Source organism: Perca fluviatilis, chromosome 9 (genome assembly GCF_010015445.1).
Source record: "Perca fluviatilis chromosome 9, GENO_Pfluv_1.0, whole genome shotgun sequence".
Classification (NCBI taxonomy): domain Eukaryota; kingdom Metazoa; phylum Chordata; class Actinopteri; order Perciformes; family Percidae; genus Perca; species Perca fluviatilis.
In genome coordinates this window covers 32,647,050-32,675,042 of record NC_053120.1, presented here as the reverse complement: position 1 = coordinate 32,675,042, position 27,993 = coordinate 32,647,050, and the positions used below count along the sequence as shown (strand labels likewise).

Here is a 27,993-nt window from a genome sequence, read left to right as displayed (position 1 = left end):
CCTTTAAGAAGTGTTAGACTAATGCATGAAGGCCACACTGACCTTTATTAAAAAAATGTATATGACAGTCTGTATTTTTGGAATAATTATGCCAAGGTCAAAACTTCAGTTAAAATTGTGCCACAAATATGAATTATTGCTTGTGTTAGTGGAGAGGTTTGGTGTTCCTAGATGTTTTCAATAATTCTTCTGCTTTTCCACCATAAGCAAAATAAACCACTAAGAAACCTACTTTAATTTGCTTTCATATGACTATAAATAATTGGATGATGTCTATCAAGGACATTTATCCTTGTCTTAGGCAATTGGATCAATAAATGCACAACAGGTTTTTTTTGCAGTTATTGTCATTGTAATGAGTCTAATTGAAAAACATAATGTATGCCATGCTAATTAATGCACCAAATTAAAGACAGCCAATGGGAGACACTACAGGGAGGCACTTCAAATTTAAGTATACAGCCACAGACAGTAAGTGAAAGTGAGAGAGAGAGTTGATTATTAGAAGATTTGTGTTATGTATAATGAACATACTAGATGTTGGTGTAAACACAAGGTTGCTGAAGCCCCGCGGTGCCATCGTGTTGAAGGGGTAAATAGAATTATTAATTATTATGCATATTAATATTAATGATTAAGTGGTTGATAATTATGGTTATACTTCTCTTATTAGCATCAGCAGGACGCTGTATGCTGCTGATTAATTTTACACATGCAGATCAAGCAGCAAGTCTGCAATGATGACACTGCACTCTCTCCCTCTTTATAATTTAACCAGTGTTACAGTGTGTTTACTTGCACAACGACTTTGGGTGGTCTGTTTCTCTTTTTCTTTTCAAACCAGCACAGAACTCACTAAGTGCAAAGTAATGCAACTCTAGCCAAGTACCTAGAGTCTCTAAAAGTAGAATGGGAGCCAGAGCTTTCAGTTATCAGGCTCCTCTCCTATGGAACCAGCTCCCAATCTGGGTTCAGGGGGCAGAAACTGTCACCGCATTTAAGCATGAACTTAAAACTCTCCTATTTGATAAAGCTTATAGTTAGGGAGTGAGGAGTTAGAGCGTCCGCCTAACCAGGCCCACATGCTTCTCTTCATAGTCGTCAGATTAATAATTTAACAAAAGTAGAGGGAGGCAGGCCAGCACAGCCTGATCTGGCAGGGGAGAGTTCAAAGCCCGAACAGGCAACCTCTCCTTTGACCTGTCTCTCTTAGTTACGCTGTTATAGTTCTAAACTGCCGGGGGACTTCCTTCCTTTGACACACTGAGCTGCTCTCTCCTCTCCCTTTCTATTACCATTTGTGTGCATCCCGTCCCAGAAATGCTTGTTACTAATCCTAGCTTCTGGGGAGTTTACTCCCCGGAGTCCTTATGTTTTTTCACCCAGCGTATTTCCTTGGACAACGTTGGCACCAAGATCTTGGTTGCAGCTGTCGCCGTGGTCCTGCTGCACTCCCTGCTAAGCTCTGCGGTGCCCTGCAATGTCATGCTGCGTCCTGCTGAGCCCTGCTACTTCCTATGTCCATCCATGCTCTGCTGGGCCACGCTACACCCTGTAACGCCCTACAGTGCACTGATATGACATGAACTACTACGACTACCATTTGAAGTCCCTTTTCCATTATTAATGTGACTATTATTGCCACTGTTCATCACATCCCCAACTGGCACCGTCAGACACCGCCTACCAACAGCCTGGGTCTTTCCGAGGTTTCTTCCCAAGAGGAAGTTTTTCCTCGCCACTGTCGCACTGCTTGCTCTTGAGGGAACTACTGTAATTGTTGGGGCTTTGTAAATTATAGAGTGTGGTCTAGACCTACTAATTAATTTTACAACATCAGCTGAAATATTAAAGAAAACTAAGACTCTTATTTTAGTAAATCAAGGTATGATAGATAGCAGAACTGGGCTAGAAACTGGAACTGGGCTCTGTTTCAGAAGAATACCTCTTTCAAAATCATTACATGTCATTTAGCTGATGCTTTTATCCAAAGCGACTTACAATTGCTACATATGTCAGAGGCTGCACGCCTCTGGAGCCACTAGAGGTTAAGTGTCTTGCTCAGGGACACATTGGTTGATGTATCACAGTGGGAATTGAACCCAGATCTCCCACACCAAAGGCATATGTCACATCCACTGTGACATCACCACCCAAAATCACAATGACATTTGTAATGAGAAACGACTAAAATCCAGCCAAAGCAACCTTACTCAACAACATGCCCTGTGCTTCAGTCAATCTGTCTATACAGGGATGGTAAATTTATAAAGAATGCTGTAATACTATTGTATATTTAATATTACTGGTTTCAGCTTTTAACACAAAGTAATGTGAGAAGAGTCACTCATAGTAACAAACACGCAAGAATTATCACCCAACTCTAGAGCACTTTAGCATCTTTTAGCAGGTTGTTTTATGTTACAGCCTGCAACTTTACTGTTTTTAGTTCAGATTCAACCCTGTTTCCAGCAGCAGCAGACCACTGTTTCAAGAAAATAAAAGCTCTGATAAACCCACTGTACGTCACAATGTAGACAAAACTGGGGACTAGTTGGTTAATCTTCCAACATTAGTACAGCCTTAATTAGCTGCTAAATAGTATTTACATCATATATTTACATCAGCAGATGGTGTAGACCAAAACAGAGCTAAAACGGGAGTAAATATTCAACTTAAGTTCCCTTGGTAGCCAGAAATATAAAATGCTAGCATTGCCTTGTGTCTGCTGGATATGTGTGTTCACCGGTGCCCTTAGTGGCTTTTGAGTTACTCATTTAACAAACCTTTGTTTTTTGTTTGATTACAGATATTGATGACTTGTGTACAATGTAATAATACAAGTTTTCAAACCAATCCTGTCTGTACAGAGAGAGCGTATAAAGTGCTGATTGTTGGCTTTTTAAAATACTTTGAATGGCAATAAATCATTCAACGGAATTCACAAACAGACAAATTGAAACAAAAAAGAGCAAGAAGTGAAAATGGTAATGCTTAAGGGAAGAAGCAGGAACAACAGGATCTTCCTCCTTCTACTTCACCTCCTCATCCTTTTTTATCCTCCATATTGTTCTATTATTTCCATTGGGGGAAAACAAATGAATACATGGTGAGATGTGAGAGCAGGAGCAGGGAGAAAAGAGAAGGCTGACCTTTTAGAGGATTATGGGATTTGTTAGATTTGTGTTAGAACAAAGCGAGGAGGCATATGGCAGCTGTATTCCGTAAAATAGAGTATTTAGCAGTGAGCTGCTGTTTGGCAAAGAGAGCAAGACAGTGGCAGACGAAAAGGAAAGGATCACTGTGTTAATATAATGTTTTGTGAATAGCAGTTCACTAAGCTGATGCACTCATAATAGAAAAATACAGAGACATCTGTCTTTTAAGTAAGGTGGGAGCGAAATGATGCCATTTGACTGGTTGCACATTTATTGTTGTACTTCATCAACAAAATACTGGTTGTCTATAGGAACAGTTTTTAATGAAACAATTGGAAATTGTTTCTCAATGAGTCCACATTGTATGCATGATATGGTTTATTATGACTCTCTTTTGGGGTTTTTAAGATAATGTTTTAGTCTCCCATGACAATGCAATGCTGTTTTAGAAACGTACACACAAAATACTCATATTTCTGGTTTCTAAATTAGGAGATATTGAATAATACATCCGTAGTCTGTAGTGTTCACAGACAGAAGTGAACAAGGTCAGAGTAGCAATGCTTTTTAATTATGGCATGATCTTGATCCTTACCATCTGCTGGCCAAAAAACATGTTGTCATCTCTCACTCTTTTCCAACACATACAACACACTCCCACACGTTGATGTTGGATTGAAGTGGCTTTAGTGCCACAGCATTAACCAATGATTTGGCAGTGGTAAATGATGGTGTTGGCAATGTTGATAGGCATCTGTTTTTAGGGGTAATACTGTACTTGTATTGGCATTTTTAAATTTTTTCAAGTTTTGCAAGTTAAAAATGGCCTCCAATCAGCCCCTGGAGCATTGACTCATATTATCTAGGGGCCATACTTACCAGTTTTTTTTTTCCTGTTACACTAAGCAGAGAATACGCAATCCTTACGCACCTGTCACGCCCAGAGTAGCCAGTTTCATTAATTATAATTAAAGCGTAATGCTGCAGCATCTGTTCTGCAAACGCTCCACAAATGTTCAATGCAGTCAGAGAAAATGAGTGTGTTCTTTCAGACCGATGATTACAACTCTTAGACAACAACATTGATATTGGATGATTCTGCAAAGCCCTGGAATATGTTCAACAAATCCAACATCCTTTTCTTTAGATTGAATGCTAACCATTTTAGAATTCTCGCGTATGGTATGATTACAGTTTAGACACAGAAGCTATGACTTGCCAATATCTCATATTTAATAAAAGCCACATATTGACCAAACTAATATAGGCCTAACCCTCAAATGCATTCATACGCCATTTATCTCTTTTACAGTCTTACACACACTCCCTCCCTGGCTGCCTGGTGTCTCAGCAAGACACTCTTTTCTGACCTCTAAAAATATGGCGATGGCAGATTTGTGGCTCGTGCTGATAACCAATCAGATGGCTTGTGTCGTGCAGGGCGTACGACCCCCGTCGAGTCTTAAATCACATTTTCTCTTCATCGTTCTCTCCCTTAGTCTCTCTGTCTTCTTGTTGTTGTTTTATTTGGTGCAGACTGATAGCTCCTCAGTGGGCTGCAGAGAGGCTGACAGCCTAAGAATCTGAACAGATCAAAACCAGGTATACCTAGAACTACATCAGACCAGTGGATAGAAAAGAATGAGACAGTTATCCGTGTGGAAAATCAAATTAAGATAAAAAAAAAAAATCACCAGACAGATAGACAGTTGTTCAGAGACTACAGCGGGTCTACTCCCCTACAGATGTAGTTTACAGTGATCAGAGGTGTTGCACACCACATACTTTGATCCTACTGCTACATGTGTCCATCTGCTGTACTAGCCCCATTGCACTCACACATACGCACACATACACTCATGCTCAAGCTTGCATTCGCACACAAGCAGAGGCCAAAGCTTTGATCAATAAATAACACTGCCCCAGGGGGTTTGGTACACACACACACACACACACACACACACACACACACACACACACACACACACACACACAGAGATAGCTACACATACAGTTTGTAATGAGGTGCCTAGTAATAACTCGGTGTGGAGGGATGTAATCTCATTTTGTTTCTCAACCCATCTCTCCAACTGCCCACTGCTCCCCTGCCCAGCCAATCAGCTTTTATCCAACCTCTAGCCAATCAGCTGGCCCCTTTGACCCCTGCCAGGCCAACCGTAGCGTTACTACAAGACTGTAATTGAGATACAACCACAAAGCTGAACTAAAGTGAATCCTACTGCCCAGAAGCCAATTTTGTGACCAATCAAATTGATCATCCAATCAAACCAATTTTTCATGATATAGTACAGGGCTTCTCAAAGTCCGGCAAGTCAATCAAACGTATTCTATTGATCAAGACATTGTTAGTGACGATGAATGGTAGTGGTGTAACTGTGGAGTTCACCCATGATCTGTACAGATTTTATTTTGTGTGGTTTTTAAAATGTTATAAATGAATAACAAAATGTAAATAGGATGAATAGGTTTAGACTTATTTTTACAACGGAAATACATTTTTTGTTATTACAGAGCGAAAGTAGGCTAGTGAAAAAAAGGTACCGTTGGGTACTGGTACCAAATTCCATGTACTGGTAAAAAAAACAGGAAAACTGAGTACTCAACTTGAATGTATGTTTCTTAAAAGTAATAAGTGACTTGATTAAATGTTTTTTTTGTTATCGCCAATCTTCCGGACCTCTGACCTTGAATAAAAATCAGACGCGGACCTTTCAGTAATAAGTTTGGGAACCCTTGATATCGTAGTAGGCCTATGTTTTATACTTCAGTGGGATTTAAAGTTCCAAAGCCAGGATTGGTCAGCTGGACATCTTAAAACCTTGGTGACTGAAATGAATGTGGTAGGTACCACATGACAATGGGTAAATTACACTTTTTTTATTCACCAGTGAGCTGAATTTGGAATTATAAAGCAATAGGACTGGCAACCTCTCCAGGGTGCAGTCTGCCTCTCACCCAATGCATGCTGGGATATGTTGCCCCATGCAACCCCAGACACTGGGGTTACAGACAACTGTTACAGATAACATCTATTGTGAAATTTGTCAACATTTGACATTTGATTAGCATGCAGTCTGTTCCAGTCTGTATGTTGCTTATTTGATATGATAATTGTATTAAAGATTTTATTTAGCTTTTGAAATCCACTATATAGTATATGTTATCATCAGTCAGTTTTCCAGTAATCTCTATTTACAGATGTCTTCCGTTTGTAGTACGTTTGGACCTACAATCACATTTAAGCAGGCTTTGGGTGCATGCAGGTGAACAGTCTGTGTGAAGAGCAAAAGAGGCGGAACGCACTGGGCGAAATGTAATCTTGGAAGCCATCGGCTTCATCGACTGGCTTGACTCTGAAAGCAGTTTGGAGATGTGACACGAAGCTGGGTTCAGTTCACAATGTTCTAAAGGTTTAATGAGACACATAAGAATATATAAAGGGGCATTGGTTTAAGGTAGCTTCACACACATACTAAATCTTTAGGAAGAAAAACAGTGTAACAATTTATAATACCAATTATTGATACCAATTAAAACAGATGAGAGAGGCTTTGTTTTGAGTTTTTGCTGAATGAAATGCAACAGATTCACAACAGGCACATTCTGCACTTTAGTTAGTATATTTCAGATTAGTAGTATTAGTAGTATTTTTAGCAAAAAAAAAAGTTTTCTTGAGTTTGTTTAGTTGGTGTTAGTATTTTTGGTACTTAGGTCATTGTTAAAGGGTAACTACCGTTTTTATTCAACCTGGACCCTATTTTCCTATGTTTTTGTGTCTAAGTGACTGATGGGAACAACAATCTTTGAAATCAGTATTAAGCCAGATCACTGCAGTCGGCAGCGACAAAACAAGCTACAATGTAAGTTAATAGGACAATTGTCCAGCTTGTATTTACCTTCAAAAAAGTGCTTCTTTTGCAACTGACAGGCTCAGATTAATATTCTAAGTGTCTGACAACATTATGGAAAGGATCCCTTCAGAGATAGACCTTTAAAACCTCTTTGAGAGCTTTCTGTTTAACAGAAACAGCTCTGAAGTCGCTAGCACTAAACCCACCAGACTCCATTTAAAAAAACAATAATTTTAACATGTATAGAGCCAACATATTTTCACATGTAAATTGGTAAACTATGTGTTTATTTCAACCAAAACTAGAGTTGTGATGGTTGGAAAAGTGGAAAGACGACCCGAAACAGCTTTTCACAGTTTTATTTTGTTTCTGTCGACTTTGAATGAAGTCTATTTTACGATGCTAAAATTTCATTTACATGGAGTCTGGTGGGTTTACTGAATGCAATTTTGCGGATGTTTTTATGTTTTAAAAAAGGATCTTACTCTGTAACAGAAAGGTTGACCTCCTTAGAAATCCTTTCCTATGTTGACACTTAGAATATCTGAGCCTATCAGTGTCAAAACAAGCACTTTTGTCAAGGTAAATACAAGCTGGACAATCACAATATTAACTTACGTTACTTATGTTTCACCGTTGCCGAATGCAGCGATCTTGCTTAATATATTGGTATGTTGGTATATACAGTAGGTAGAAAAAAAACAGTAGTTACCCATTAAGAGCAGGAAGAAGAAAGAGAAATAATTCATTCTAGTAGGCCAAAAACAAGGCAGAATTGTATAAGAAAGAAAGAGAATTTTTAGTTCAGAGCTTGTCAGGGATAGAAAGCATGCACATGCAAGACTGTTGTGTGGCTGGTTTCATTTAACCCCTTTGGCGTAACAGAGCATTTTGTGTCTTAATTATTAGAATTATTTCTGCATCTCATTTTGCCTAGTTTGGTTTATCATTATTAATAAAAATATTATTATAATTTAGCCTTTGTATTTATTATTCATGACCATGATCTTTCTCCAACCATAACCAAGTGGGAAAAGTGACTTGAATGTAAAACTATAAAAGTATATAAGTATAATATAAATCATAATGTATGAAATTTAAAAGCTTCGCCTTTAATGACACTTTGGCAGACTGGGCTGAAGGTAGATTTACAGTAAAAGGTCTGTCCAAAAATAATTGGTAATTCTAACATTTACCACTAGATTAGTGATATGTAAAGTTGTTTAACAAGAAACAGCCCTGAAATCGCCAAACTCACCAAACTCCATTTTAAATAAACAAAACTTTTAGCCTGTATAGAGCCTGCATATTATAAGTTTATTTCAACCAAATCAGAGTGGTGATTGTTGGAACAGTAGAATAAAGTGTTTGAATAAAGTGTGTTTTATGATAATAAAATTACTGTTTATTGAAATACAGTCTAGTGGGTTTGACAATAGCAATTTTAGGGCTGTTTCATGTTAAACAAAAAGGACCTTACTCTTTAACAAAAAGGTCAACCTCTGTAGGCATCCTCTCCATAATGTTTGTTTTGTCAAACTACTAATTTGTACTCACATTACAAATTGTTGCGCACAATGTGTGTCCCCAAACTCTGCATGGGTGTGCTCTTCAGCCTGTGGGTTTGAAGCACTGCTACCTTTTTATTCCAATTGCCTTCTGCAACAAATGGCTGAATGAAACCAGCAACAATTGTATGTGTGTTTATTGATTGATTTTGAGAATTATCCTTGCAAAAACACTGTAATGGAATCAAACAGTGGACTTGACCATATATAACACATAATACATGAAATATTCATATCAGTGTGTGCATTGTAGTGGGTTGGTGGCCTGTGGCAAAAGTTGTGCCTAGAGACGCTTGGCGCTGCGGAGCTTGCTGAGATGGTCATCTGTTGTCGCGGCCTCGGTTAGATTAATCCAATCCCTGACGCATCGGCAAAGCTGCTGTAAACCTTGCCATGCCAACCGCCCTGTTGCCAGATCACCATTAGCTTAGCATAGCTTACACTGGCATTGCAGCCCATTCACTGAATAAATCAATATGCCAACAACACTGAGCCAACTAAACAGGACACAAAAAAACGAGCAATGGCAGACTGAGAGAACCACACAATGGCCAGGAGACTACTACCCTATAATTACAGGACAGTGCCATAAATGGTGGATACAGTCCTGGTGGTTTAAGCTTCAAGATAACAACAGTGAGTGTGGTTAACTTGGTCCAACTGTCATATGTTATACAAATTTGAAATGAACCTGCTATTAACTGATATCTCAGCCACATTTCAGCTGTCATTAGCCATGTTTAAATAAAATTACTCACTCAGAAGTGACTGATGATAACATAATTGCCTAGTAACGGGAACGCTGGCGAGATTGATGCCGCTCTGTCTGGCTTGTTTACTTTCAGTAATTTTACTCTTTTTCTCAAATGCATTGATCATTTTGTTTGATTTTCATACTCAGTTCATTAGCAAAGTTCAATAGTTATATATAGCTACCAGTGGCGATTTCTTTAAGACTGCAAGGGAAGCTCAACTTCCCCTAAAATGTCGATTGCGATGTGCGATTATGTCCCGCCCACAGACACTCAGCGTCTCTGGGGGTCAATGGAGCAGTAGGCTGGCCTGGACGCCGGGCTTCTGCGTGATGATTGGAGGGTCTGTCGAAGAACTGTATCTCCTTTTGATTGACAGCAATTTTGTACTATAAAAAGTCGCCGAAGCTGTTCTACTAAACTTCAAGCAGAGCTCAGCTCAGTCCCATCGCAGATTTTGCAAGTGTTGTTGAAAGACGAACTGCTGCAACCTATTTCTTGGTATTTGCTTGGCGAAATTGCTAGTCAATTTTCATCATACATTTCATACAATTATACACCACATTCCTTGTTGTTCATTCATTCATTCATTCATTTATTCATTCATACAGTAGGCTAGGCTAGTGTTGTAGGGGTGAATTAGCCAGCTAGCAAACTGCACACAATGGCAGACAATGCTAATATTGTTGACCTGATTTTTGCAAAGCCATTTGAAAGTCTTCCTTACGAGGAGAAACTTAGAATTAAACAGCAGGGTTAGATCAACACTTAAGATTGGTTTAGTGCAAAAGACAGGGCAAAGTAACAGGTCTGTTCAGCTCTCCTGGTATGACAAAGTTAGCTGGCTGACTGGAAGTGCTGTGACAAAGAAAATGTACTGCTGGCCATGCCTCTTGATGAAACCTTCTCACGGATATTATAAATTATTATTATAATAATTATATTATTATTGTATTATTATTATTATTATTATTATTATATTATTATTATTATTATTATATAATTTAATTATAACATTATTATATAGATTATTATAATATTAATAATATAAATAAATGGACAATTTTTATGATGTAGGCCAAAAATGAGCTTCCCCTCTTTGAATGACCAGCAGCTGCCACTGATAGCTACGCATTTTGTCATCTCTCCGCCTTATTTTGTTTTATAAGGGGTTGGAGTCTGATGTGATGCCTGATGACCGGAGGATGCCATGATGACCGGATGATGCAAGTTGGTCATGGCTTGTTACAGTCGAAGAGTGAACGCTGGCACAGCTTGCAGCTGCTGCTCGCCGTACTCGGGCATTGACCTGCTCCGGCTGCGCTGTCACCTGCCTGGACCTATGCTGGAGGCTCTCCACCTTCACCTGGACATCGCCTTCCAGCCCCGCCGAAGATACATCCACCGAGGGTCCCACTGGAATTTCCATCACAGCCCAACGACTTTTCTCAGCTGAATGGGTTTGTTTACATCTGTCAACCCCCGTGGCTCTGGCCGGGGAGGAGGTCTTGCGATAATCTACAGCGAGAAGTGGAAAGTCTCGCCAGTGTCTGTGCCTGTCTCCAGCTCGTTTGATTCTGCTGTCTGCAAGTTGTTCGGTCCCACTTTAACCATCATTGCTACTGTCTACCGCCCCCCTAAACCGAACAGTGTCATTTTAAATTACTTTGCAGCTTTTCTCACCCACTTATCCTCTCTCTCACCAAACAAAATACTGCTGGGTGATTTCAATATCCACATGGACAATATCAATCTGCCCCTCACCAAAGACTTCACCTCCTGCTTACAGGGTTTTGGATGTCAGCAACATACCGCTCACACTCCAAAGGAAATATTCTGGACTTAATCTGCTGCTCTGGTGTCACCCCTTCTGACCTTACAGCTGATGAACTGACCACTTTCTCCTCTCATTTACAGTGAAACTCACTCTCTCCATCTGTAAAATACCACGCCTTATTTCATTTCGGAATATAAAGAATATCAACCCCACCACTCTCACTTCAAGTATCCACTCCTCCTGCCTCCATGCCACTCACAATCTATCCACCCCCGATGATCTGGTCACTCATTACAACACTGGACTCCATAATATTCTTAATTCCCTTCCTCTGTTAAAAAACAGATCTGTTTTGTTTTCCATCTCTGCCCTTTCGTTCACCCCTGATCTTCATCTCATGAAAGCCAAAGGTTGGCAACTTGAACGTCTTCATAGAAAAACTGGTCTCACTATTCACAAAGAAATGTACAATAACCACATCTTATGTTATATTACTAGCACCAAAACCCACTACTACTCCAGTATAATCACTGCCAACAAAGGAAACTCCAAGTCACTGTTATCTCTACTTAACAATATCACCCGACCGCAGGACTTTCTCCTCCTCACTTGTATACAACCTCCTTCTGCAACTCCATTATGTCCTTTTTCACAGAAAAAAATCAAGAACATCCACCAGCACCTTGGATCAGTCCCTCACCTCAGCATCTCAGCCGACTTTCACCAATCCACACACTCATTCTCCTCCTTCCAGCTCCCCGATATTTCAGAAATCACACAACTCACCGGACCACAATGGAAATAAGTTTGTAACTTTCTTGTGTTATCCTCGACAGTTCTGATAAATGTACACTGTCACTGTGTTGGCATCTTGTTATGCATTTATTTCTGTTACTGTCTAATAAATCAACAATCAACAACACCCAGAAATCCAAGCCATCCACTTGTCAACTTGACCCCCTCCCCACACAACTTGTTAAAGCCTGCCTTCCCTCCCTAATCCCCCTCATTTCTGCTATCATCCACTCCTCTTTCACCACTGGAACTGTCCCTGCATCTTTCAAAACTGCTGCCATTACCCCTATTTTGAAAAAAACTGGTGCCGACCCCTCCAACTTCAACAACTTCCGTCCTATATCCAATCTACCCTTCATCTCCAAAATCCTTGAAAAAACAGTTGCCTCTCAACTCCATTCTCACCTATCCCACAATAACCTGTATGAAAAGTTCCAGTCTGGTTTCCGCCCACTCCATAACACTGAAACAGCACTTGTCAAAATCAGCAATGACCTCCTTATGGCAGCTGATTCCCACACTCCGTTAGACTGGTTCACATCTTACCTCTCTGGACGCAGTCAGTTCATTCAACTCAAGTCTTTTAAATCTATTCCCTCCTCCATCACTTCAGGTGTGCCCCAGGGCTCTGTCCTCTGTCACTTCCCATCTGGATTACTGCAACTCTCTCCTCTTGGGCCTCTCTCACAAATCCCTCCATAAACTTCAACTGGTACAGAATTCAGCTGCCCGCATCATAACCCGAACCCCCTCCATCCACCACATTACTCCTGTCCTCCAACAGCTCCACCGGCTCCCGGTCAAGTTCTGTATCCAATTCAAAGTCCTCCTGTTTACATTCAAGGCCATCCACAACCTTGCCCCCCCATATTTCTCTGATCTCCTCCAGGTTCCCACTCCCTCCCGCTCCCCCTCTTCCTCCATACACCTGTCTGTCCCCTCCACCCATCTCACCACCATGGGGAGCAGAGCATTCAGTCGCTCTGCTCCCCGTCTCTGTAATTAATTACCACCCCAACTCAGAAACATTCCCCCATTTCAAATTGCAACTCAAAACTGCCTATTCCTCTTGATGTCAATTGCTCTGCCTCTTTCTGTTGTTTCTATTATTTTTATTTTTATTTTGCTGCTTTTAAATGTATCCCTGTACGGTGTCCTTGAGTGCCGAGAAAGGCGCCTTTAAATAAAATGTATTATTATTATTATTATTATTATTATAATATGAACAGTATGTAGTGGAATTCAAAAGCTAAATAAAAGCTCTTATTCCAAAACATTCAGTTTAAAAAAGGTAATTCAATTATGTCAAATATGGAACATACTGGCTGGAACAGACAGCATGCTAATCAAATGTCAAATTTGGACCAATTTTACAATAAATCCTATCCGTAAAAAACGATAAGTTATCTGTCTCTGTTCGGTCCAAGGTTTCATTCAACTGCAACATCTCATAAAACAGCTCATATTTGTGTACTTTGTTATGATGAATGGAGTAAACATTGGGACTTCTTTGAACTTGAAGGACATATTCTCTCTGTCTGACTATCTATACCTATAGGCATACTTGGTAGAGATTTCAAATATCTTGAACTCTCGTCTTCTCACCCAGTAATAATGGGATTTTGGCATTTTGGTACAGTGAAAGTGGGAAATATTGCAGCAAATATTACAGCATGTCTCAATGCAGCATGTCCACTGATCAAAGCTCCTCTGCCCTAAAATAGCTGAGGAAATGTTTGAGCTTCAATTGGCTAATTTACAGGAGAGAACATCCAAGCAGCATGGCAACGGTTTGCTGATGATACATTTAGACACACACACACACACACACACACTCACACACACACACATGTAAAGCCTGTCGACATTGAATATCTTGGGTGCAAAAACAGAAACATAACAACACAGCAAAGCCTCGATGATAAAAACAATTTGGTATACAGAATGGCTTCATAAAGCGCTAAATAGCTACGGTACTTAAGGACTCTCACAAAATAGTTTTTTACATGTATACAGTACATTTGCCGTACATGTATCATTTTAATACATAAACTGAACAACAACCAAGATGTGAAGCTTCTATCACACACCAGTGTTATTGTAAAGGTTACTTCAGGTTAAGATCACATTTTCTCCTTCTAGTATCTTTTTATGAGGAGACTGAACAAGTTGGACATGATTTCCAGTCCTTCAGATATCTTACTGTAAGTTACCAGATACTCTGAAAGTTTTAGCTTCATTTTTGGGACGATTGTGAATTGTGGAGAAATCCATTTGATTTCTTGTCACATCTGGCATGGAATTATCCCAAATAAAATGCATTCTAACAGACAACAATTGTCTAAACAGTATCTTTACCACTGAAGGCTGCAGTATTTACACCTTGTAAGCATACGCACAACTTTGAAAAAAGTCTGCATTCATCAGGTTAGGTCAAAGCTGATCCCAAAAATGGTACAAGGAGAAGAGTGCTTATATGAATCCTGATGTTTGGAGGGAAAGTAATCATTAGCCTCTAATAAAGACTTGAGTGAAGCACTTTGTTTAAGGGTCAGACGCAGTCCATGACTTTCTGAGTGAGCTGTGTCACCGCTATTAGCAAGGATGGATGCAGAGGGGAGAGGAGAAATGGCACAGAGGCACAAAAAGAGTAATGAACCCAAATCAATGGGGTATTTGTTTCAGGGAGAAAAAAATTAATAAGCATGAAAATAATAGTCCTTAACACTTAGCCAGCAGGACAAAAATAACTGAAAAATGAATGCCCAATTAATGTAGAGGCAGAAAACGAAAGAAGATATATGAGCTAGAGAGAGAGAGAGGCAGAGGGCGTAATATTTGGGAAAGGTAAACATAAGACATACCGCCTGTGTGAGAGGAAATGCTTCTCAAACAAACACGTGCAGTGCTAATTTGGATACAATTAAAGCCATGCACGCTACATCTGATGTATGTGTTTCAGAGTGTGCACTGCATGCTGAAAAACGATACATGCTGTGAAATTTCTCAGCATTTGGACCATCATGGGATACTACATGACTCCACTGACCAGTGAGATAATGATAAAGCTAATGTTTGAGCCTTTCTTTTTATAAAATGGCTGTTATTTTAATTTTTTACTTAAAATCATCAATAACCCACAAGTACATACACAAGAACTCTTTATAGACAGATTATTTATTAATTAGCTTTTTAATCTAATTACATTGCTTTTGAGACATCTTCACTTACATTTTGTTTCCTGCCTCTGCCTGTTTGCTGCTCATTTTCCTGCATGGTCTTTTCTCAAGCCAGGACTTTTAGACGTGATCGTGGTGCTGAAAGCAGTGCAGTTAGAGAAGCAGCGCTGTGCAGAGAAATGGATATTTTACTGGCCAGGTATATCTTAAAACAATCAGAGGCTTGATGAATTGACTGAATGGCTGATGTATGGCTGGAATGGAAGGGGTATTTGGAGAAGGTTTGAGTCAGGGAAATGCACCTCATCAATCAGCATGATTAAAGGTTTTGGCTGGGCCGGAACAAACTCAACACTAAGGGCTTGGCCTTAAAGGCACAGTCCTCTGGAGGTACAAGAAACAAGCTCTGTGTATGGTTTCATGTATTGGCAGTTGCAATCAACTTTTGTGGTTTTGTGTATGTCAGAACACCACTATGGTGCATGTTGGAGCAGTAGACCTATTCTAATTTGAATCTTCGAGGTATTAAACTGCTAATTTTCACATCTTTCTGGTTGCTCAACAGTTACTTTTATGTTATATTAATTTGTGAGTTAAGGATAGCCAGGTGTTCCAGCGTCCCTCAGAAATGCATCCTTTCCTACTTGTCTTAATATCTTAATACTGTATCTGGACTTAGTTTCCTAAGTAGTTGAGGTGTTAAGTAAAACAAAGTCAACCCTACAGAAGAATGTCCCATTTTAAACCAAGGAGGCGTGAGATACTGAAGACAATACATACATGCCACCATTAATTATGACACTTTGACAGCATTATACCATGTGTTCCATTAACACCCCATCTGCACACTGGAGGAACTCCTAATTCATTCAACACACACATTCATACACACCAGTGGACACACACTGACAGTAGCATACTATATATGTGCCCCATGGCCAAATCCATTGTAGCCAAGGCCCTTAAACAATAAATACAGCTTCGCGTCAGCAGCTCTGCATACTTAAAGCCACTAATGGCTTCCTACAAAGCACTCGTTCTCACAGACTCACAAACACACACTAAGCCAAGAAGAAAAATCACTGGTGCGAGAGTAGGGAGTTCTGTCAGCGGAGCAGCATCTCCAAGCGAACAGGTGCTGCAATGGCTGGCTGGGTAAGGTCAACCGCACACTTTAACCAACGGAGGCTAACTGGCCGGCTGGAGAACATTATTATGAGTCTGGGAGACAGCTGAAAGTTATAAATGAAGGAAGGTGTTAACACACTGCTTTCTAGTCTTTTAGGCAAAGATCTTAATGTCCTTTTGATATGTGTAATACCTTGTGGATCCTTGTGGATAGGACTCACCTTAATTCTTTCATTCATTCTCCAAGCTTTGTTCAGCCCTGGTCTGCCCCTGGAGGCTTTTAGAAAACATGCCATCTGCCTGGCTTGTGGGTGGGACAATTAGAGAGGTTTACTAAACCCAAGGTCGTTTTCGAAAGTAATTCTGTATTTTTGGTTGTTTGTGTGTGAAAGTAGTTATTGAACTGTGGGTTCAGCAAACCACTCTTGGGTCCACTACAAAATGTGGTGTTGGGTCTGCTTCAAGTAAGCTCTACAGAAGTGTCTTGAAGTCCACATCAAATGTTAAAACCACACACTCCATGTGCTGATTAATTAAACAACATTAATGTTCAACATGACACATAAATGTTACATCGTCAGGTACCTCATTTGTTGGTCTATTCATTAAGCATATTGAGAAAAAAAGTTTTTGTTGTGATAGCTCTCTCTAAAAATCTGTATGGGCTTACGGATAATAAAAAAAAATTCGAAATACGGATGATTGGGCAGTGGCTGTCAGCGTCAGATACGGTGCAAAAAGCACCCTGCAGCATGTGTAGAATGCACCGGGCAGAGCAGCTACTCAACGCTATACCTTGTATTAAGAGTGACAATGGTAGTGAGTAGTATGAAAGCCCGAAATTCTGCGTAGGGAGGTTAGTTGAGGTGGTAGATGGGTCAAATAACACAGGACTTTCACCCCGGAGACCGGGGTTTGTGTCCCATGTGTCACGTTTCCTAAACCCAACTCTCGCTTTCTTCTTTTCCTAAACCCAACTGTCTCGTTCTTTTTTTCCTAAACCCAACTGTCCCGTTCTTGTCCCACGTATCACAGAAACATACCTTTTATACCCACAATTTTTTCTTTAACCTAACTGCGCCGACGCCAATAGTCCTGACCAAGCGCGTTTAAATAAAGCGTGTTTAGATATGACGCTAAAGGAGACTTTTAGCGTCAATAACAACGGCAAAGGCACCTGACCAAGCGTCCGTATATTATGCGATGGGAGTGAGAATGTGTTGTGAATGCACATTCATCCAGTACAAAAACCTGCATTTGGTACGAACCTTACTAAATGGATATAGACCTTGATTGAAGGTGCTGCTGGATTATGACATGCCACACATGGCTACTTTGTTTTTTTTTTGCACGGTATAGGGACCAAAGTAAAAAGAAAAAAGCTTGTACTACTGTCTATGTTTGGAGAACTCGCTCGTTCACAAAGGTGAGGTTCACAGTTTGGTTTCTTTCATGCGAAAATAAATCAAGAGTTAAAATGTCTCGGTAGATCCACATGGCTTCAGCACAATTTTACACTTTGAGAACCAATGACAAATCTCAAAATAAGTAGTGCGACAATGTTTGGGAATAAATGAAACATGTAGATGTTATACTTTACTTAATACTTGTGTTGTTAAGATGGGTATTTTTGGCAGTGAAGCTGTTACTGAACTCCCTTACTTCCAAACTAAAAAGTACATGACTGACTGGAAAGCCCAGCAGTTATGAGTCTTACACCTACTGTAGCTGAGTACCAACTCTCTCCTTGTCACTCACACACACACACACACACACATACACACACACACACACACACACACACACACACACACACACACACACACACACACACACACACACACACACACACACACACGCACACACACATACACACCATCACATGTTTGGTGAGGTAAAGCCGTATGCTTTGTCCGTTGCCAGGGGGGTAAACACAAACACATAGAGTCTAATCTGAGAGCAAACAGCGGCGCCTCATGTTAACCAGCAGGGATACAGTTTCCCTCAACACCATGAGGCCTGCAGTAGTTAAGAGCCCACACATCAGAAACAGAGAGAGAGAATGAAAATGGGGATCCTGGTACCTTAAAAATAATTAATGAGAGTAAAGTAAAGTAAATGAGTAATCAGTAGTCGAGTGAAAAATACCCCAACTACTGGGACAAGGTTATTTAAAATAAGTTAAAAAATAAATGTCGACCTATTTATTTATTTATACCAACTGATTGTTGTTTTGCTTTGTATTGTTTATACGTTGCTTGTCTTTTTGGCATTTTCTTCCACTGTTGCCCTCTGATGTATCTAACATGTAATGGGAAGATGTAATTGGTAAACATTATATCTGAAACAAAAAGAAATTGACTCTGACATTTGAGTACTTAACAGCATTTCCCCAAAGAAATATCATAACTGTTGCCTGGTTATAGGGCTACAATTTATAATTATTTTATTATTATTATTTGAATTATTGATCAATCTATCAATCATTATAGTAATCAATTGATTATTAACCATGTAAAATGTGAAAACTACGTGAAATATTTAATTAGCTTTTGTTGTCAAACCAACAGTCCAAAACTTAGAATTATGAAATGTAGGATGATAAAACACAGAAAACCAGCATTGTCACATATTAGAAGCTGGAACTAGCAAATGCATAATTGGTATGTTTGGTTGATTTCATTCATGTCTGTCAAATGTCTGTCAGGATTGCTGTATACTGTTCCAAGACATTTAGCTATAGAAAAGGGCATTTTGTGTAAAGTGAGTATTAATTGGCTCAGAGGTTAGCACTGGTGCCTCACAACAGGAAGGTCCAGGATTTGAATCTCAGCTCATTACACATAAAGGTTTCAGACTGTGGACTTGAGAAATGTCAATAGTTGGTAACGTATGCATTCGTATTTTCGCAGTACTGTATCAACATCTGCATACAGTAGTTGATGCATGTGTTTATCCTGCACACTGGGATAGTCTCCTGCCCCCTCATGACCCTGAAAAGGAATAAGTGGGTATTATAAAGGAATTAATGATTGGTAACTGCAGATGATGGAATGCATTGTTTAATGTTCGATTTTGTGGTTTTGGCAGGGCTTGAAGGTTGCCAAGGGGGGTTGTCCATCCAGTGGCTGACTTACAGTTATATCTCCAAGAGACGTGAACCACAATTGCTCCGCTGGCATCTACTTAGTTTAAGTTTCTATCACCTAATTTATATCTGTCAGCAAACCTAATATCACTGTGTTTCATTAGATTGCATGCAATAAAACATAAGACTTTTTCACTGATATTCACTATTTTAAATTTAAACAAAATAACTATAAGTCATGTAAAAGAGATCAGGGCCTGAATAAGTGATGAGAGAACACAAAGACATTTCAGATCACCTGCAGAGAACATTAATGTTGTGTGTCATGTTCTGTATCTGCCAGCAACATCTCAAAGAATTGCCTTTAAGCCTTTATTCCACACACACATACAAATATATGCACACAGACGAACGGTTTTTAGTTGAGTGAAAGGCGGATATTGCCATATATCTTTATTCTGGTATAGTTTAATATGATAGAGAGAAAAACCCCAGAAACCAAAATAACGTGGAAATGGAATCCGTTGCTTCCATCCAAACAAATGACAGCACAATCTCATTTAGGACAGAGGCAGAGAACCTTTGTTTCTGTCATGTGTCGCAACATATACCTGGCCTCTGGGTAAAGCTGTGACATCCATTAAAAGGAGAAAAAGATTTAGGAATTAGACTGATGAGAAACTAAGGAAAAAAAGAGAAGCAACTGAAGATCAGAGAAGACATTACCATTATACATTAAAGGCTGCTAAGTATAAAAAAGGAGATGGGGAGATTAGATGCAAATAATGTGGTAACTGGGCCAAATCCCAGTGTCATCATCAAAATAAAAGCTGAGATATTACATCACAACATCAATGTTAGTATATCCTTAACATCTGACAAATGCGTGTATCTTTTTAAGATAAAATGGGTTGGTAGCATTATGCCCACAACATTTCAAACAATATCTGTTTGTATCGTCACACACTGCAATGGACATTATTATATAATAATCTGCTTGACAGACGGTGAAGGAAGACAATTTACACCTTTTTTTTAAGAATGTAATGTGATTCAAATACAGCCTTTGGATATCAATGTCTGAAATGTAATCAACAAAGCAGTAAAAGCAGATATAAGCCGCAGAAATCCGTATGAACCTGTTACAAGAGCAAAGACCAATGTAACAAAATAAGGAGCTCAGATTAATGTTAAATAATGCTCTTCTCTATCTGGAATATCGAAGCAGCAGCACAGGGAATTACCAAATAATGCAAGAAAAGAAGAAGAGCACTTAGGAACAAATTTTGCAATTCTAGTGTTGGCACTGAGGCTAAGTTAAAGTGACCATATTATGCTCATTTCAGGTTCATAATTGTATTTTGAGGTTGTACAAGAATAGGTTTACATGGTTTCATTTTCAAAAAACACCATATTTTTGTTGTACTGGACATTGCTGCAGATCCTCTTTTCACCCTGTGTGTTCAGGTCTCTGTTTTAGCTACAGAGTGAGGCATCGCACTTCTATCCCATCTTTGTTGGGAGGCGCACATGCGCAGTAGCTAGGTAAGGATCACATCAGCTAGCTGTTTGTTTCTACAACTTCAGTTAGTACAAGGCAGGATTAGCCGGGAGACTTCTTCTAAACGAGGGCGCACTGCCAACTTTGTGTGGAGTACCTGCAGAACAGGGACATGTAAGTAGTTCTTTTGTAGATTATGGTGAACTAGTGTGTGTTGTAGCAGTGTTTTGCTAGTTAGCCACCTCGTCTCGGCTACTGACGTAGAAAGCCCTGCAGATTTTGAACAGCTCAACCGGAGACTGAAGGCAGAAGACATTCAGAAACCCGTATCTCACTCAAAACAGCATGGATGTTTGTATGTGTGTGGAAGCACCAGAGACACAAAATAACACCCCAAATCCCAGAAAAAGTGTTTTTTTCATAATATGGGCACTTTAAACTCTGGAATGTAACCTACAGGAATACATAACAACACCAAAAGAGATTGATGCAAAGAAAGAAAGAACGATTCTTCGTTTAAACCTTTATGCTAAGCTAGATTCACTGGAAAATACCAGCAGCAGCACATTTAATCACCGAAACAGATTGGTGCAAAGAAAGAAAGAAAAAAATAAGTTGAGAAATGAAATTCCTATAGATTAACCTAATGAAATTACCAATAAAAGGGAAGGACAAATAAAGAAAGAACGGTGGTTGTGTATCACACAATAGAGCAGGATCCTTACCTAGGACGCCCAGCCGGTAGTTGACAGTTATGACAATCACATTTCCATAGCTGGCCAGGATGCTGCCGTCAAACATATTCCCAGTTCCTTCCATGTAGGAGCCCCCGTGGATAAAAACCATCACTGGTTTGGGGCTTCCACTCTCCCTAATGTCTGGAGGAGAGGGGGTGGGGGAGAGGAAGAGGAGGAGGTGGAGGTGGAGAAGGTAGAAGGACTGATTAGATGACAGATTGAAGGTGACAGCAAGAGATTAAATTGCAATACTTTTTTCAATTCTTTAGTTTTTTTTTCTCTGAGTAATCTTGGCACACTGGCTTTTTAACATGGAGACCTTGTTAGTTTGAGGCGTCAAACCATTCATTTTTGTACATGAAGGCTGTAACATGTTTGTTTTGATTGGAATATGTTGTTTATTTATTAACCTATTTTAAATCCATATAGGTATTAATGAAATGGGATATTTAAAGTGCTGAGTGTCCAGGCATTGGACTGTCAACGTTGAGTGGCAATCTAAACTGTCATACCAAGTCGAGGTAAAACTTGTGCGACTAATCTGGAAGAAAATCTAATAAAAATAATTGCATATGAGGTTAGACAATTTTATGAAAAATCACTGGTTTATTGAAACTTTAATTTAGATTCAGGTTAGCACTTCATAGTTGTTTAGCTGTAGGGAAATATTTACCTTGATTTTGTGAATATAAATGCATGTGAGCACTGAGATATTAAACAGAACTAAAACCTGAATGGGACACTTGTGAAGGACAGGATGTTGATTTAGCTTTTAAATTACAGGTCAGTCATTTCCATAAATTACAGTATAATAAGGCAGTAGCTAAATGCGGTCGGTGATCAGTTGTCATACTGGATTTACTTATCCTGCAACAAAGAAGGAGGTGTGTTTCTATTTATATTTTTGAATGTGTAGTTGCATCTGTCAAATATGATGCCAAGGTGAGGAGAATGGTGGATGCTGTTAGCAGCAGAATTACTCATGTGTTAAATATGGCTGATTAGAGTGGAACAAGGGAGGGCTGTTTGTAAAGCTTTAGCCCTTGACTTGATTCTAATACGGGTTGGATTGTACGCAAAAAGAATAAGAAGACTTGGAGAGATCTAACAATATGCTGGAACCCACGTCCAAAAACAAGGTTTCACTTTCATCTTCTGCATCTCCGAGATACCGCGTTTCATCTTGCTTCCTAACTATCTCCATCAGCACATGCAGCAGCACACGTTGTTAATCCCACTGATGTTTTACTACTGAGGGACTCAGGTCCAGAGAGAGATCAGTGAGTCTATGTGGAATACAAAATTAACCAAGCAAGAAAATAGAAAAGTGTTTCCTCTGAGACAAGAGAATAAAAAGATATTCAATTTTTCCGAGAGTAAGAGAGGCATAAAGATTGAGTGTTTGTGTCTGAAAGTTGTAAAGTAGTACTCAAAACCCAGGGGCTAAAGGAACAAAATAATGTATACACCTCAGGAAAAAAAAATTCTACTCAGAAGGAACTTGATCACACTAACAAACACTGTTGTAAAGGTGGCTCAATTATGCTTTTAAGTTGTGTGCATCGCTAGGATTACTTTGATGAAATGATGGCTTATTTTATTAAAATACTGTATTAAAATAACAAAACTACTCTGGTAAAAACATAAAAAGGTGGGTTGCCCTCCACTTTACCTTCCTTGTGAATGAAAAGATGTGTGAGTTTGTGTGTGTGTGTGTGTGTGTGTGTGTGTGTGTTTGTGTGCGTGTGTGAGAGAGAGAATCATAATCATCAGCATGCCAATGAAGATAATGTTGATATTATGAGGGTGTCAGCCATAATGGTGATGATGACGGCAACAACCATACTGGTAATCTTGATAAAGATGATAATAATGATAATAATAATAATAATAATAATAATAATAATGTTAGCTTATTACAGTGATGACAATATTGACAAAAATGATGACTGCAGACAACTGTAATGATGATGTTAAAATGACAGTGATGTTGATAAATAGATGATAATGCTCACAACAACTATTGCGCTGTTGATGATTTTTGTCACAGCCATAACAAAAGGTGTGTTTCCATCCACCTGTTTTCATGCACATTTGTGCATAAAACTAGTAGCTGTAGGGAGGACTATCTAGCTAATTCTTATTTTAACATTATTTTTTGGGCAATTTAGGCCTTAATTTATTATAGGACAGCTGAAAACATGAAGGGGCAGAGAGAGGGGGAATGATAGCCTGGTTGACACCAGACCCTTCTCAGTTGTGACTGAGAGTGGGTCTGGGAAAGGTTCATTGACAGTTCATTTCCAAAGGGGCGTCACCAACGGACGCCACTCAAATGCCTCTGGGCGCAATTGGATGGTCCTTCAACCAATCAGACCAATGATCCAGGTCATGCTTTTCACATCCAATATCCAACAAAAAAAATGTGTGATTGTGGTTTTGGTTCCCTCCAGCACAGCGACAGTACATAAGAAGTCCACGCCCTACTTTTTCCTTGAAGGTGTTGCATATTGCAAACTTGTTATCTTGCTGCACCGCCGCTGAAGAATGTCCAAACAGCTGACATGTTGCAGGTTAATTCACGAGGTTCCCTACATGTGCAAGAATAGCGGACACGCAGCCTACCTGCCGCCGAAGCACTACGAGGGTACGCCACACACGGCGGAAAAGTTGAGAAAAAGGAAAAAGAGACTGTGTCTCTGTCCGTGTGTTGTGTCGTCGCGCAGAACTGTAACTTCAGTATAACTTATGTTGTCAGTTAATTGTAACGTTGACCGCCATGAAATCGCCATATGTCAGACTGACCTGCAGCTCGCCGGTCATGGCCGTCATGTTGAATGTAAACAAAAAGCTGCTCGCCGTTGCTGCGCTATCCTCGTCTGCGTAAAGCCCGCCTCAACGGTCGTGATTGGTGTAAAGCCCGCCTCAGCAGTTGTGATTGGTGCCTCAATTTTGAGGACATTGGAAATGGGTTTGAATGGGCTCTTCGCCAGACTGACCTGCAAAGCAAATCTCAAATTTGTCGGAAGTTCGTCAGGGTTTACCCAGGCTAGGGGAATGACATAAATATCTGTCTCTAGATGTCCTCAGGGTTGGACTCTAATGAATCCTGAACATTTTTGAGCTGATTGGGCAATGTACACTTGCATTATACCCACTTCCTGTTTCGTTGGCGAAACACACAAAATGGCCGCCCTGCCACAGCCAGGCCCTATGACGAAAAGTTTTTCTTTTTTAAGTTTTCATCTTTAACTTCTTAAGATGGCACAGATCAAATTTGAAGTCGATCGTATGAAATCTCTAGGAGGAGTTTGTTAAAGTACAACATGTGAAAATGGCCAAAATCACACTAATTTCGAACTTTCAATTCAAAATGGCGGAAAATTTGCTTTTTGTACGTCTTGACATGATACATTTGTGTACCAGATTTCGTGAGTCTACGTCAAACGTACTGCAGGGGCTACATTTTTTAAGTTTTGTATATTTTGTAAAAATTTTTCACCAGGCCTGATTTGTGTGCAAAGTTTGGTGAGTTTTTGAGTATGATAAGGTCCCCAAAAAGCCGATTCATTGCGCGGGAAAATAATTCCTTCAATTCCAATAGGGCCTTCGCCGCTGTCGAAGCTCTGGCCCTAAAAATGAGGATGAGGATCATGTTGATGAAAAGAACAACCATGCTAGTTATGATGATGATGAGGAGGAGTACGAGGATGATCTTCAAGTATATATATGGTGTATTTTCACACAATATGATTTCTCTCATGAGATATGAGAAAGTATATGAATACTCTCTATGAGCTGTATGACATTTTACTGTTTTCTGTATGTGTATATGTGCTCTCAAGTATTACATAAATACATATTATTTGCTGCAACGGGATACATCCAGTGGATTTGTCTTTTTGTTTAGCGCTGAAGGTTAGCAGTAATGAGGTGAGGTTAGGATAAAATTGGCAATGTTTGAGCATTTGATGGAATTACCTGAATTTACTTTTTGAAAGAAGTCCCGGTGTATATTAAACATATTGTACAGGGAGGTTTTAAGTTTATGTAATCCAGCTTGCTCTCGGTATGGTGTCCTGGCATCCTTCACTGGCTGCCAAAGCAAGACTCAGGGCCAAAAAAAATAAAAATCTAAACCCTAGTCTCTCCCATTCCCCTAACTTATAAACTAATCATCATTGAGCTGATTGCAAATGTCATCTCTTTCCATCATCCTCTTGCATGGAGTGAGTTAATGTTGTATTTGGCGTTATTACAGGAACATCCAGTTTTTACACGATTATTTTCAATATCAATATGTCCTTTTATTCTTCTGTTTGAAGTAACTTTAAATGATTTAGGTTTTTTTAACAATGGAGGTGGGAACATACAACTGTCCTGTTTACAGCGAGCAGTGAGATGAAAGCTAGCTTTGAGAAGAGCTAAAATAAAATGCAATCTTGAAGTGATTCGACCATTCAATCTTTCCAGGGACGAGTATGGGTGAGGAAGAGTTTGTCAGAGGAAAGGTACCATGCCAACATGGAGTAGATTGTTGCTTCCTTGAGGATGAGGTTATGATCAAAGAGATCCAGGTGCTTTAGATTTCTCTGAGCAAACCCTGAGAGATGCCCTCGGGCTGTTGCAACAACTTTGGTATCCTCTCCCTCTGCCAGTGTAGAGGACTTATCAAACCAACAGCAGAGACAACGAGCAGAGGTGTTTTTGGATTCAGCCTTTTGCTGCAGGGAGCAAAACCATGGGGACGCTCCGTAAAAGCAACAGGAAACAAAATGAGGCCCAGAGGTAAACACAAATTAAAATGCTTCCAGATGAAATGCTCCTGTGTAATCGCTGCAACTGTGCGGATGTAACTCAACAGAGTACATATCCATTGGCATGTGTAAGATGGCATGAGTATGAATATGTAATGGCATGCAGATTTGATGGAATGTTTACCGTACTTCTGCCATATGCAACTGAATATCTTCTCAGCAATATATTACATTTGTATGTAGGATTTGTGTCTGAACTAATACATTGTTTTAATCATATTTGCTTTTACTGCATTGCATGTCATCATGACAACATATATGTTTATTTGAGCTGTGATGTTGCTCATAATAACAAAATAAAAATAATAACAAAATTGGAAAGTAATCGCTGTCCTTTTTAAGGCCAAGTTCATGTTGATGGAGATACCATATTTACCAGTTTCCAACTTGTAAATATTATAATCCAACTCAAGCCAAAGTCAGTTAAAGGTAATTAAACCAATATATAGCATATGTAGTGCTTTATGGTACGCCATTTTAACCTTTAAAGCCCTTGTGTTGACTTTGGGTCAAATTGACCCGTTTTCAATTTTTGTTTTATATCAGAAAATATGGGATGTAGAAATAAGCACTGAACATGTGTAGAAAAAAATTTAACAATTTAAATCGTTGGAAAAAGCAAAAACAAACTGTGAAAAAAAGGCGTCAAAAACATCGAAAAATAAGTGTTTTTTTCAAGGTTGACGGGAAGACAACACAAGGGTTAAACCAGACCACCTATAAGCACAGGCAGAGCCCTCTACTAAACACTATGGGAAATACTCTCCTTTAATCTCAAGAACACATTCAGCCACCGAATTTTTGCATATACGTACCTACCTGAATATGTGGGGACCCTGGAATATATGAAGCCGCACATGCCACTGTCTGCTATCCTACACCCTCTTCAGCGAGCAATGTAGGAGTGACAGTGCCCCTTGGTAGAGGGCTCCGACTGTGCTTATAGAACTAGGGTTACTATATTGTAATCTTCTTTCAAACTCATAAGTTCCACCCTCTACTGGATTTTATGGGTAGAGTGGGTGGAGCCTGATGAATGAACGCCCCATAAAACCGACCCAGCAACACTGATCCTGGCTGACTAAAGGCTAGTCGCCGTGGCCAACCTACTCATTCATAACCTAAGCTGCCGTGAGAACTAGGGGGGCCCAGCCAACCCAGGTAATATGCAAATGAACTGGGTAGTGACATGACCTGCAGGGGTCAAAAGACAAGCAATAGACACCCTACACACCACATTCCCTGGGTCATTAAGGAGCATATAGTCTCGCATTGCCAGACCTTTCTCCACATCGCTGTGGAGGAGGGTCTAGTCCACACAGCATTCCGGGATGGGAGAAAAACGTGCTCTGGTTTATTGGCATTTCTTTAAATCAATCGCAATCGTCTTGGGTGGCGCTAAGCTAGGCCTGCTCGATTATGGAAAAAATAATAATCACGATTATTTGGGTCAATATTGAAATCACGATTATTTAACACAATTCATTAACCATTAACTCATTAACCATTGGATATTATGGATAGTGTCCAGGGCAGGGCCTGAAATTAACACCCAACCACGTGCCATATGCGGGTAAATTTTGCAATTGGCAGGTAACACTGTCAATCTACCTGCCACTTC

At 39.7% G+C, this 27,993-nt stretch overlaps 1 protein-coding gene across 1 annotated transcript in view; it reads right to left on the bottom strand.

Annotated features, from left to right (window-relative positions):
* The window catches only part of nlgn1 (neuroligin 1), a 441,774-nt gene that overhangs the window by 203,591 nt on the left and 210,190 nt on the right, over positions 1-27,993 (bottom strand). The window contains exon 4 of the mRNA XM_039811895.1: positions 21,544-21,696. Coding sequence (XP_039667829.1) covers positions 21,544-21,696 — 153 coding nt within the window. The remainder of the gene's footprint in view (positions 1-21,543; positions 21,697-27,993) is intronic.